Source organism: Euphorbia lathyris, chromosome 8 (genome assembly GCF_963576675.1).
Source record: "Euphorbia lathyris chromosome 8, ddEupLath1.1, whole genome shotgun sequence".
Lineage (NCBI taxonomy): Eukaryota > Viridiplantae > Streptophyta > Magnoliopsida > Malpighiales > Euphorbiaceae > Euphorbia > Euphorbia lathyris.
In genome coordinates, this window is record NC_088917.1 from 33,208,590 (window position 1) to 33,222,609 (window position 14,020).

The 14,020-nt window shown below is 31.2% G+C and overlaps 2 protein-coding genes across 2 annotated transcripts; one reads left to right on the forward strand and one right to left on the reverse strand.

Annotated features, from left to right (window-relative positions):
- Positions 1–4,828: 4,828 nt before the first annotated feature.
- LOC136201989 (pectinesterase) lies at positions 4,829–8,269 on the reverse strand. Its single transcript, XM_065992390.1, has 3 exons — positions 7,952–8,269; positions 6,428–7,039; positions 4,829–5,718 (listed from the first exon to the last, which is right to left on the reverse strand). The coding sequence occupies exons 1-3, from the start codon at positions 8,220–8,222 to the stop codon at positions 5,024–5,026; spliced, it is 1,578 nt and encodes a 525-aa protein (XP_065848462.1). The 5' UTR covers positions 8,223–8,269; the 3' UTR covers positions 4,829–5,023.
- Positions 8,270–10,218: 1,949 nt separating this feature from the next.
- Positions 10,219–12,503, forward strand: LOC136204227 (DNA-directed RNA polymerases II, IV and V subunit 12). The gene is made up of 3 exons (XM_065995437.1): positions 10,219–10,414; positions 10,510–10,602; positions 12,209–12,503. Exons 1-3 carry the CDS (start codon positions 10,375–10,377, stop codon positions 12,229–12,231), a joined length of 156 nt encoding a protein of 51 aa, XP_065851509.1. The 5' UTR covers positions 10,219–10,374; the 3' UTR covers positions 12,232–12,503.
- The last annotated feature ends 1,517 nt before the right edge of the window (positions 12,504–14,020 follow it).

Genomic DNA, 14,020 nt, shown 5'->3' on the forward strand with positions numbered 1-14,020 from the left:
AACAGTCGGGGGGCTTCGGCCCCCCCGGGCTCTGGGCTAGCTCCGCCCCTGCGTGCGAGTGGAAAGATGTTGGAAATATTCAGGCTTTGGCTGGATATAAAATACGCTTGTAAGTGGACCTAAATGGGTGAATAATTAGGGGTTTCCCTAATCCCTAAGCTATATAAATAGATAACTTATTCAACCTAAATTTTAAGTTGAGAGAGAATTTGCTAATCGAGTCTGTAAACTAACTAATTAAGCAAGATCTTAAGAGAAACTTTAGTCACTCTCCTCCTTTAGTATGTGTCGCTCCCTCCGCCCTCTCTCAAGAGTATCACTCTTAGTTCATGGACCAATTCATTTTTGCCTTTGAATAACATCAGCGTGCTAGATTTATGACTGGTAATACAAGATCGTGGTGATACATTCTTTCGATGCAATTAATTTAATAAGTTTTTACACTACATGAGGTAACCCTTTAATCCGTATGGATTTCCGTAAGGATTTCCACTATGATGTTACCAGTATATATATATTCTTATGGATAATTCCTTAAGTTGGAAAGTTCGATCAATTTCAAATATTTTTAATGATATTGTCTCATTGGTCATGAATCCTGTTATTTCCATTGAATATGTGTGTTATATTATCACTTGCAGATCACAAATAGATCACAAATATGTATATATATATATATATTCATGAAAAAAATCTCGTGTGCTACATGTGTTGTTGAAAATAAAATTAAAATCCAAATTCTTTTTCGAGCTTAAAAATATTATATTTTGAAATAAAAAATGCAAATCTATTTTCTAGAATTAACTAATATGTAATAAAATGTTTGTCTTTTTCAATGATATTTGAATTTGGTCCATTTTATTATAATGTTTGTCTTTTTCAATGATATTTGAATTTGGTCCATTTTATTATAGATATTAGAGTTAAGGGTTAGGCTATGTTTACTTTGTTTTTGACAAAGTAATTTTACTTAGTAAAATTACTTTGTAAAAAACAAGGTAAGCATAGAAAGTACCGTTAAGAATTAGGTGTATGTAATGGTCTTTTTTTTTAAAGGTAGAAATGGTATTAATTTAAGCAGCAATTACATCATGTAGTATCAAAGTCCTAGTAAAAGGAGGACCATGAGGCCATATAAAAGGAGGACCATGAGGCCATAGAGAAGGATTAGCATGTAATCGCGCGGCTAATGTAATGTGGTGGTTAATATTGCGAATATCAAAAATCTATCAAAAATCTATAGGTGTATCTAGTGGTCTTCTTAAATGATTTTAGAGACTTTAGGATTTAACTTTAATTTTTTTCGTTAATGAAAATAATGAAAATATAAGATTTATTTTATGAGGAAATCAAAATGATTGATTAATGGAATTATTTATCTTATCTAAAATATAGGCAATATATATATATATATATATAATTAGGTTATCATCAAATGAAAAGAAAAGATGAACATCAAAGACAGTAGCATGAGAAATTGTAACTCTCAGAATGGATAGTGGTCTCCCTCAAATTGCAATTAATTTGCATGTGATTTTATTAATTAGAGATTATATATAAAATAAATTAAAGTAGTGGGGCAAGCAAGGATTAATGAGTTGACTAGGATTGTAGTAAAGTTTTAATTAAGAAACAGATAACATAAAGAAAAAGTGGATTAGACTTGTATAAGAAAAAGGTGGAAACATTATTAAATAGATAGGAAATTATGTGTGTAACTAAATAGTAGTGAGAGATAGAGAGCCACACAATATTAAGTAGAGCATCATATAAAATTAGGTTTTGTGATTACTCCCTTGGAAAGTGACTTCCGCCTTTTGGTTCCCGTGTGTTTATCTTTGGAAAATGCTATTTTTTTAAAAAGTAGAGATTTTATGTTTTTTTTTTTTTTTTTTTTGTAAAAAATTACTTTTCAATTGTAAAAGATAAACATGAGGTGTCTAACTAAACATTTGCATTTTAAAGTGAAAAGGCAAACGAGAAGTGAAAAGTAGGTAACCAAACATCCCTTTATTATTATCATTTCTCCATTTCCTCTTTTTTTTCCCCATTTATTCCTTAATCATTTTAATTTCATGAATTCAGTTTTTATTTTAATTTTAATTATTAAGGGTAAATTACATTTATGGGCAAATATAATCTAAAACTTAGTAAACTTTATACTTTCTAATATTATGACTATTAAACTTCAATCAACGTCTTAAAATAACCATTGACGGTCTCAAAATAAAAAATTTCAAGAATTGATGATATTCTATGCAACTTTAATTCTTGGGAATTTTTGTTTTGAGATTATTCAGATGTTGTTTGGTTAGGAGAGAGAAAATGAATTTTTAGAGAGAGAACCCTTCAAAAATTATTGATTTTGGAAAATAAAAAAATTGATTTAAACAACTTTAATTCTTGAATATTTTTATTTTGAGATCGTTAATGGTTATTTTCTAGTGTTAATTAAAGTTTAGTGACCACAATGTTAAATAATGTAAAGTTGAATGATTTTTATATTATGTTTTGAAATTTACTTACTATACCGTGAAAATAAATAAAGTTCAGTGATCACAAATATAATATATCATAATTGTTAATTATATGGTCTAAGAATCATAGAGCAGGTCACCGTATAATAATCTCATTTAACCTTGTTTCTATGCAGTAGTAGGTTGATATACGGATTTTTAGAATTGAACCACGTAAATAGGTTTCTCTTTTTCTGAACAAAAAAAGTTCACATTGCAGATGGATGAAATAATAAAGATTTTATTTTGTATTGTTTGTAAATTTAATTTATAAGTTCATGCAAAGTACATGAAGTGATAAATTAGTAGCAATCAATATTTATTAGATAGTGAGATAATGAGATTGAGGTCTATTACACCACTTATTATTGTCTTTTACTCCTCACCGACAAAATAGGTTTGAAGAAAACAAATCATATTTTTATTAGATCAATAATTCTGTTTACCAGCAAAAAAAAGGGACCAATAATTCTAACTAATTAATAATTGTCATTTCGAGTCAAATGGTATGCGTCATTTAGTCAACTAGTTTACTGTGTTATATAAGTTCAACGGAGGTTGTGTTTTCTAATATTAGAACTGCATATTCCGATTTTGGTCGTTTTTTATTTTTTTTTAAGAATCGTACAATACATCTTCTGCATTTAACTTACTTTTTTAACGACCGAGTGATCAATTGATTACATTTTACACAAGTTCAGGGGGCTAACTGAACATTTTATGCAAGTTCATGGGGCTATCGCAAAACTTTGAAATTTCAAGAGACCAATCAAGCTTTTTGGACAAATTCATGGAGCAAATGATGTATTAAGTCCTTTCTAAATGATGACACATGTACATATCTTTATATCCACATGATATCATATGTTTCCCTTTCAATATCCAAAACTCTATAGGACTTCGTCTATTCATGCTCTATGGAGTTTTGGCAGTTTGGAGTAAGATTCGGTATTTTGGCTGAAGTAGAAAATATGCTTCCTAACTAGCGCAGTATGGTGTTCCCGCGCCACACGGTGTTTCCCTTCTTGGTAGGTGAGACATCTCAGTGCATTTTGGAAATCTAACATCACTACTACAAAGCGTACAACTCTTTTTATAAAAGTCATTTCCACCATTTCATATCCCCTCAAAAAACTCGACATGTGTCTAGAGATGTCATTCCTAAGATTAAATAGACAAGAAACTCCCTGAGTTCCAACAAGCGCCGTTTCTAAAGGTCTCCATTGAAGGTATCGTACCGCCTGACTGATAAATTCTATAAGAGAAGGCTTGGAGCGACTCATTTCCTTTTCTTGGATCTCTTCACATTTTTCCTCGATTTATTTATTTTTCTTCCAAGCTTGAAAATTCTATAAGTGTAATTCTTCCATTTCACCTTTTGTTTTACGAGAGTTTTGAGAAGGAAAAAATCTTGCAACCCCAAAACGCTCGTCATCGTTAATCAAATTTCCTCTAACGACTTCAAGATTATGGTTCCCAAAAAGTGCATCCAAGAAAACTTATATAAAGGTAAGAAGGTGGCTTCTGAGAAGAAGTAAAATCCTAAGGCTTGAGAGCAAGACTTGTCTTTAATGACGCTCCAACTAATGGATTTAGCTCAGGCTTACCCAAAACTTTAAAAGATGAAGATGCATTTGCCCACCCTGATCAGCGCATCAACGATGGTTGTGACAACTCCTAAAGCTTATTCATACCACCACTTGGCATCTAAGTAAAGAGTTCACGTTCCCTCTATCTCTCTATAATTTGTACATCTTGTTAACTTGATCGTCGAAATGTATTTAAAGGACCGTTCTCATCACATGTCGAATTCATGTGAAAGGTTTTTATCGAACATTATTGATATCTCATCAAACTTGAAATCACACCATTCAATATTATTGGCCCTTCATTTAATCTTATGACTTATTAGATACGATAATGACTTTATTTATTTTATAATTGTATGTGTTTAACTTAATCCAATTTAGCCAATATATACTATATAAATGATAGATTGTAAAATCAAAACTTTTTTTTATCTAATAATTCGGTATCTTAGTTTGATAGTCCGGACTAATACAGATTCGAGATGTGTAAGTCTATTTCAGAAAGCAACTTTTTTTTTTCATCATCAATTATTTTAATCATATATATTTCCATCTATCTAAAATTTGAATCCTGAGTAAATGGTTAAGCTGATTGAGTACATTAACTACCTAGACCACCTGTTTGAATACATTAAACTTTGATAATTAAACTTAGATGTAAGAAACGACAATAACATATTAAAGAATCAAGTAACCCGAAGCTTATAACTTATCAGTTATAAGTAAAGCAAAAAGAATAATTTTGATTATTATGTCAATTAGATCAAATTAAACACAATTGATGTTACATATATGTATAGAAAACATGTAAACATGTTTAGCATTGCTTCTTAAATATTATATATATATAATTCACAACAGAATTTATAAACTTTATGTATGAACAATTAGAAAGCAATAGTCTCACATACGTACAGACTACTGGAGACCAGAGATGAAAGTAACTCCGGTAGAAGGAATCCAAGAAGTTCCGGCAATAAAATTCCCGACGGTAAAACGAACAGCATCATCAGTACCAATAACACGATATCCCGGCCAATTTACCCTGTTACCAGTTCCAGCTCCAGGCCCTGTATTCGAGTATTCAGCAAAATAGAGTGTTTTACCATATGAACCGGCGCCGGGCCACTGAACCCACCCACTTTCCGAAATTGAATCATCTATGACGGATTCCATTACAATCGATCTTGAATACGGCTTCCATGGCCTTCCGAGATACGACTTAAACTTGTGCTTCACTGGAGAAAAATCGGAGCTCGGCGTAATTCTGCAATTTTGAATAGAAAAGCCGGTGTTTTGTCCCGGATCGGTTCTTCCATTAGCGAGAATAACATTGTAGGATCCGGAACTAGGGCGGCGGAGGACTAAGTAGCAGTTCTGGAAAACAGCGGCGGCGTTGCCGAAGATGAAATCAATTGTGCCGTAAATGTCGGATTCTCGGTAGAATTGACGGAGAGCGAGTGCGTATAAGGTGTCTTGGTAGCCGGCAATGCTGCACCTGTAAATAACTGAATGATCGGAGGCAATATAGAGAGCTAAAGCTTGTTCTGCGTCTGGTCCTGCGGTGTTCTGGAATCCGATATCACGAGCTATGAATCCATCGCCGGTAATTGCTGTTCACGCGCGAATTATGAATGTTAGAAACAAGGGCGTGATACAAAATAATAATTTAGTTTATTTTTGTATTTGATTCGAAGATAAATAAATAAATATTAAAATTATGCAAAATTGCTGTTATATCTTTACTATTAAAGGTATTTTTGTAATATATTTTTTATAAGTCTTAACAAAAAAAAAAAAAAAAGATAAAGGACCCCTTCACTAATAAAAATTGTAAATAAAAGTTAAATATATTCTAATAAATAATAAATAAAGTTTAAGTTTAAAATTTTATATTATTTGAAACATTTCATATTTAAATGGTATTAATATATTTATAAAAATTTTATTTTTTTATATCTAATTAAAATTTCGTGGGACTTTTTTAATTTGTAGGTAGTCTGTTCTGGTCTATGGCTAGAACCAGATCTGGTTATTAAAATTTAATCATTCAATTATGACCTTTGACGCATCTTTTAACGAATAATCTCACAATTTTAAAGTTTAAAATAAATGTTTTATAATTTTATAAATTTTAAATATAAATGAATAACAGTTGTTATAAACAGGCTTTTTTTTATTTTGACAAAAGAAAAAACAGATAAAAATTAATATGTTAAAATGAAATATCAACTAAATGGAACAAAATCAAAACCAAAAAGTTGTTTTTTTTTTTTGGCAAAATTCTAAATAAGGTAGAGACGAAAGAGATAGAAAACTAACTCAAAGTGGCGGAGCCAGGCATTGAAGAGCCACCGCGTACACTATCATCGCCAACAATGATAGTGGTATATTTACCATCTCCGATCAAAGTAATTCCATCTTTATTAGTACGAATTTTCTCATTATAAACACCCGCCTTCACATAAATCACAAACCGATTTCCACTAGCAGCTTTAATAGCTTCCGACACCGTTTTATAGTTTCCAGTTCCGTCCTTAGCAACCACCGCATTCGCCTTCACGGCGGTAGTCTGCAGCAATTTCCGATCTTTCGCAGATACCCAATCAGGAAAACCTTGTTTTACCTCCTCAAGATGTCGACTTTTAGGGTTAGAACCAGTAATCCGGTTGACAAGGGCTAAAGGGTTGCTGGCTAATTTGGAAAGGTAATCCATTTTTCGGGAAACACGAGAGAATTGACGATCGGTGGCGAGGGAATTAGAAGAGACATGGAGAAAGGTGTCGGCAGAATCTTTGCAGGCTTGCTGGTAAGTTAAGGCAGCACTAAGCCATGTTTGGAGATCGTTTTTGTTGTTTTTTGGAGATTGTTTGAGTGCTAAAAGTGACTGCTGTAGCCGTTTAACAGACATTTGCATCAACTCTTCACAGTACTCTATAAGGTTGACAATTTGTTAAAAATGTAATGAAAAACAATCACAAAGATGTATGTCACAAAATAATAATAATAATAATAAATAACTTATTCGTATCTTGGAATATGCAAGAGAAATTATACGTTGGACCGGGACCGGTACTGATTCCTCCACTCAAATAATGTCAGATTAGTAGTTGGGTTGACGTGACATAATCTGAGTAGTCCGAATCAGTACTCCGATCCATTGTAAAAATGTTGTAAAAGGAGTTGTTAACTCAATTGTAAAACCACTAAAATAGTAAACTTATATCAATAAAGTTACTATGGTCAGATCTAACAATTTAAACTACCAAAAAAAAAATTTCAATAACACCTCACAATGTTTGACACACTTATGTCACCACGTGAAAATTAAAATTAAAAATAAAAAATATTTGAATCAATTTGGGATACGGGTTACAACATTAGGATATTAAGGATCCGTTTGTTTTACCAATAACAGAGATTCCCTACTTTTATAAAAAGTTAATTTCATGTGTAAAAGACAAACAAGTGATCACTAACCAAAACTTAAAATTTTCAATTTTGAAGTGAAAAGACAAACATGAGCATGGAAAGAAGCAACCAAACACCCCTTAAAAAATTTCATCTTTTCTATTTGCGACGTGACAACACATATCAAATATATGTGAGGTGTTATTAATATGGTAGTCAAGTAAGTTTTTTTTTTCAACAGTCAAATTCATCCATAGTTATTTTATTAACACAGATTTGCTATTTAATGTAAGAGTGACAATTCATGATACGAAAAGCATGATTTATTATAGCAGCAACTCGACTAACATGACATGATTGATAAAAAATCATTTTTTTAATTTTTTTTTGTGATATATAAGCATATGAAACATGTATATAAAAAGAATTACATACCCAAAAGAGAATGAGGTTGTTGGATATGGAGTTCCGAGTTGAAGAAGGAAGAAGGCAACATAGTCTCGGAAATTGTTTTGTTAACAAGGACAGACATAATATGAAGATGTTGATGACTTGCGTCGTTGATGACAGTTTTGAAGCAGAGATTAGGATATCTAGTAAAATTGCATTCTTTTTGAAGATGAATTTGGAGATTTTCATCAATATGAGCAGAAAAGGATTCTAGGGAAGATCCTAGTATCCACAAAAGAATGAAATATTTTAGCATAATTTCTATAAGAAACAAGGAAGGAGCTAATTAATAATATGGTCACTTAGGAGATTAAGGGATTAATATTTATAGGCAAGCAACTTCACTTTTCTAAAAAAACTGTTGATTTTGGTTAGTCGAATGGTCTATTTTGTGTAGTCTTGACAAAGAGTGTTGCTCAAATTTTCAATGCATTCTATTTCTTTCTCTATATATATCCCATCATATCTATGTCACTTCTGCTTTTAGTTTAGCATATATTAAAGGAAATATTTTTGGAATTTTATGAGTAAAATAATATAATTTTTTTTCATTCTACTTGCATAAGCATATATTTTACCATACTCACGGAGTCATAAAACTAACACCAATAAAAAAAAAAGAAATATACGACTTAGTTTCGGAAACAGTTGATGTTAAAAAATAAATGTATAAATGACATCAATTAGTTAATAAAATGTATTGTTCAAAGAGTATAGTTTAGTTATCGATTCAGTTATTCCAACAAAATTTCGATATAACGGGAAACCGAACCAAATAAATTTTATTTATTTCATATTTTTATGATTTTATTTTATTATTTAATATATTTATTACTAATATACTACTATCTTTTATTTATATTTTTTTATATAAATTTTGATCGGTCATTAGTTAGTTTTTTTTTATAGAAATTGGGACGAGACAGAACTTGAGCGGGGACATCGGTCATTAGTTAGTAAGTAAACCAAATCGATAGATTTTGTTTCATTCAATTCTAATTTTAGTTAACTGGCAAAATGGTTTGATTAGTAATCATACTGAACCGATGATCATCCATGTTTATAATCTTTTTACACGGTTGACGAAGACCATTTTATTTTATTTATCTCTATACAGATAAATTGCACTAATTATAGCTTAAGTTTGAAGTTAGTTTTAAAAAAGTAACTTTATTTTGTTTCAATAAGGTCATCAAAAATTTTCTTTTATTGCAATAATGCCATTCCAATCATTTCAGGTAAATAAGGTCATGTGAACACAGTCGACTCTTAATTATGATATATCATCCCTGTAACAACAAAAAAAATTCCAAAAAATATTATTTATTTAATTCAATTGCTTGAAATAGTCCCATGACGACAACAACAATATATATATATATATATATATATATATATATATATATATATATATATATATATATATATATTGTCACGATGGAAGTCACATTACACATACAAATAAATTTTTTTCCAACATAATTATCATTTGATTAGTTGCAATGACTTTATTGAAAAAAAAAACAAACTCAATGACTCATTGAAATAAAATAAAGTTTATTGATATTTTTAGCCATTATTTGAGAGTTTAGAGGTTAATGAGGTGGGAGTTAAATGAGATAATGAAATGAGAAAAGAAGTGATGGAAATGAAAGTTAAAAAATGACATTGTCTGAGAGTTTATAAAATGTAAATAAGAATTAAAAGTTTAACTTAGAGGAAGGAATGTTAAATCTACTTTGCAGAGATAATTTTTTTTTTAATAAACTTTACGTTATTTCCATTAACTCCCGATTTGGAGGTTAAAGGAAGCAAACATTTAACTTCTATTAACCTTCATTTATTCTCTAAAAACAACTTCCAACTAAGGTGCTGTTTGATAAAACTGAAAATTAAGTGCTGAAAAAATAAGTACTGAATTTTAAGTGCTGAATATTATAATTGCTGAAAATATTGAGTGATATAATTATTATAAAAATATTAGTTGACAATGTTTAACTTAAAGTGTTAAGTTAAATATTTTGACTTACCAAAATAAGTGTTTTTTAATTTAATTTATTAATTTAAATGGTGGAGAAATAATTGTTATCAAACACACTTAAATTAAATAAGTGTTTAATATTTTAATTTAAATTATTAAATTGTTTATCAAACAAGGCCTAAGATTAACAATAATATTTAACTTTCCATTACTCCTATTTACATTGTTAACCCCTCTCAAAAAGTGACACCAAACTTGACTGACCCTAAATGCAATTTACCCATCTCTCTAGCCGCTGGCCTTGTTCACTTCATTTGGAAAATCCCTCTCCTTTTCTTTTCCTCTTCCTGTGAGTTGGCCTCAGCGCGTGAGGATTTTCTATAAGTAGCGGCTGAAGAAAACAAAAACAAAAACCTGGGCCGAATTCATGGATTCTCAACCTGAGCCAGTCAGCTACATCTGTGGAGGTATAGGATTTTTCTATGTATTTTCAAGATTATGGATTAGGGTTTTTGTTTTGCTATTAATTTGAATTTGAATATTTTGGATTCCCTATTCGTAGATTGTGGGATGGAAAATACTTTGAAGACCGGAGATGTCATTCAATGCCGAGAGTGTGGTTACCGTATCCTATACAAGAAGCGTACCCGTCGAAGTATGACTTCTTCTCTCTCTTTTTTAGCCATGTTTATATGATGTGATTCTTCTTGCCATTATTAGGATAATTAAGTTTAATAATTGTAGGGAGTCATCAATCTATGAAATTTGTAGGTTAATTGCGTGGAAAAATATCTGCTACTTTAACTGCTAGGTTTTGATTGAATTATGTTCTGTTTGCATAAATTCTAATTGATTGTGTAGCTGTCTTTCAAAGTGTATTTAGTTTTTAGTTGGTTGAAATAAACACATGTTTACAAGTTCCTCATAACTAGTATTGATTAGAACACTTTCATCTGTGTTGAAAACGAGGCTAAATAAAACAGAAATTAATCAAGCAAAGATCGAACTCAAGGATTTGTTAACGAAGTTCGGCAGTTTTGAATTGCCAACGTCTCCGGGAGCGATGAGCGGTTTTCTTATTGATCGTGTAACTAAAAGATATAGTTTTTACATGTATTTATAATGCGTAATACAAATCCGTTCCGCTCGATGCGCTCTCGCTCCTCTCTGCTCCACTCCGGGATAAGCCCCTTTGATATTATGATCCATATACAACAATCTGATTTCAAATATCGTTTCAATTTGGTTTCGGATAGAAAAGGCTTACAAGCCTAATTGATTCAATATCAAGCTAATAATGTAAGGTGTTTTGTTTCTGTGGTTTGCTCATTATCTGTGTTCATGTCTCTTCATTTGTTTGTTGTGAGACATTAAAATATGAAAATGGAATCTAGGCTATATTGCTTAAATGCTTTAGCAGATCCCCTCAACTTCTGATGACTATTTGGACTTCCAAATATTGATTTGGTTGTTGTTTGGAATCTCAGAACAATTGGACTAAATCTGATAACTGTTCTATATTGATGTTAAATTCATGCAACCAGACACCGAATTCACTAAATGCCCACATTAGGGGGTGCTATGGTACCTTAGCTGGTTCCTGATCCTCCCCAAGAATTGATGTGGATTAGAAAAATATATATATTGTTAGATCATATGAACTTAGTCCTTCATCAAAAATTCAAATTGCAACAATCCCCTCTCTTATGGTAAATCACAAGTACTTAGCGGACGTGATTAAAAACTGTTGTTAAGGTTATAAAAAAGAACCTTTAGTTCATTTCTCCAGAGTTTTTCACAATGAAAACAAAGCAGAATTCCATCTTGTTACCTTTTTTTTTATGGCTCTTGCATCTTTTCTTTGCTTCCTGAATCTCAACTAACGCAAAGAAGCAAGATTTTGTTTGATTGACATTGACAAAATCAATTGTACTTTCAGTGGCTAATAGATCTCCCTTGGACTGATGATGAAAAAGCCTGCAGGTTACCCTTTCCATTTTCATCCTAACGGTTACCGTTTCCATTTTCATCCTAACGGTTACCCATTTCTTACTATATGTTATGCTTTCCATGTCTTACATGGGTTAAATGTTAGAAACTAATCAGTGTTTTGCAGTCTCTAGTTGTTTACTAGTATGCCAAATATATGCCATATGCGTGTGAATATGAATTTTATGTTGTTTTAATGAGATCATGCAGTCCCTTCCTCTTGACTCTTAATAAAGAATATGGTTTAACATGGATAAGCTATTCTTTTACAGTTGTCCAGTACGAGGCACGTTGAGGCTTATAGATGCGCAGTGGGAATATGGAGCATGGAATCGAAGAATGTCATTTCCAGTAGTATAAGCAGATGTATTATGTGGGACTGTAGTTTTTAAAGAGGCTTTGTTAGACACATTTGAATGGTTAATGCCTTTATGTTTATGTTTATAGGTGTTATGAAAGTACTACATCCTCTTATGGTGGTTTCTATAATTATTGTGTGCTTGGAGTAGACTATGTTGTAGACATTTCAAATCCAATTCTTCATCTAACATATCAGTTTAAGCTTGATACATGTTCAATTTTACCTTAGTTTAAGCAGCTTCTTTCAAGTTCAAAGTTCTGGACTTCATTTATCAATTTAAATGAAACACGTAACTTAACACAATGTAGATAGTCTGCTTTGGTCCAAATTTCATTTATTGTTTCTTATGGTTTTAAAACGCTTTTGCATATATAGTAAAAATTTATCTTAATAATATAGTTCAACCAATTAGTTCATGTTTGCTTAAGTTTTTCATCTTGGTATCGCGATTGGGACCGGGTCGTTATATTAAAATTTTGGATTAACATATATATATATATAGATAGATCATGTAAGAAGTTTTTGAATAAAGTTTTGGTGGACAAATTTAACAGAAAAATGCAGCTGAAAACTTTTTGGATGGATAGTGGATCGTTTTAATTAATGGAGTAGCTTAATTAATTATTGCTAAATGGACACATCAACTAATTATAGTATACTAGTATAGCAATCTCCAGAAAGAATCAGCAATTTAATGACGAACATAAGGTAGTGGCTAAAAAAAAAGCATGTCAACACTAAGTAATTAATGGTTGGGTCTTTTTCTTCTTTCTGATGTCCCATGTATTATACGTGGTGTCTTCCAGTTAGACAAAGTTACAAACATGTGAAATATTTACCTTATCCATTAATTGATCATCTTTTTCATACAACAGAAATTTACCTGTGCAAAATTGGTTACTAGACTTGACTGCTACTTGCTAATTAATAATGATGGAACAAAATAAAGTTGACTTGAATAATAAGTGTGCAAAAAACTTATGTAGATTTCAAGTTTGAATTATAAATAAAATCTTCCATAAAACTCTCACAAAAAGTTATCAAACAAATGTAACAAATGTAGAAACGAGGAAACAAGAAACTTACAAAAATTGCAGAGAAAGAAATGAGGCAAAAGGGTGCAAGCAGACATTTTCACCTTTTCAATTCAATTTATAAAGGTAGACTGGATGAATATCAAAGGACGATTTGTATTGCAATTATGGTCTATTTTGTAGGTCTTTTCGAGAAGAGAAAGATAAGTAATAAATACATCTACCGAAGTGACAGTAGTTAGATAGACTATAGGAAACGTCATTAGAGAAAGTGAGCTTCCAAAATAATAGAATTGAGCTTAACTCTAAATAAAGCACTAAAGCGATTCAAAATAAATCAATGAGGACATCTGATATCGTATGAAATTAAGGCTTGGACACGTGGATCAATAAGGAGCGTTAGGCATAAAGCTTAACTACTTGTATACGTGGAGCAATAAGGAGCGTTAGGAATAAAGCTTAACTACTTGTATACGTGGACCAATCACGAAGCCGTATTTCAAAGATACGCTCCTAATCCCTAAGTCACGTAAAGCACGGAAAAGGGAAAGGAGGACGGAGTAAAAGGCAATAAGTTGTTTACACGTGGAAAGCTACTTAATAGTAGATATATGTCAATTATCTATAAATAGTCATTTCCGGAAGAGAACAAGGTACGCAATCAACACACATCTAAACTCTGCTTTCAA

Bases quoted from the DNA above. Each gene is read 5' to 3' on its own strand.
- LOC136201989 (XM_065992390.1), bottom strand. From the start codon at position 8,222: ATGCTAAAATATTTCATTCTTTTGTGGATACTAGGATCTTCCCTAGAA. The intron at 7,040-7,951 runs GTATGTAATTCT...TCAACCTTATAG, and splicing joins ACAACCTCATTCTCTTTTGG to AGTACTGTGAAGAGTTGATG. The intron at 5,719-6,427 runs GTTAGTTTTCTA...GCGCGTGAACAG, and splicing joins GCCTGGCTCCGCCACTTTGA to CAATTACCGGCGATGGATTC.
- LOC136204227 (XM_065995437.1), top strand. From the start codon at position 10,375: ATGGATTCTCAACCTGAGCCAGTCAGCTACATCTGTGGAG. The intron at 10,415-10,509 runs GTATAGGATTTT...CCCTATTCGTAG, and splicing joins AGTCAGCTACATCTGTGGAG to ATTGTGGGATGGAAAATACT. The intron at 10,603-12,208 runs GTATGACTTCTT...ATTCTTTTACAG, and splicing joins CAAGAAGCGTACCCGTCGAA to TTGTCCAGTACGAGGCACGT.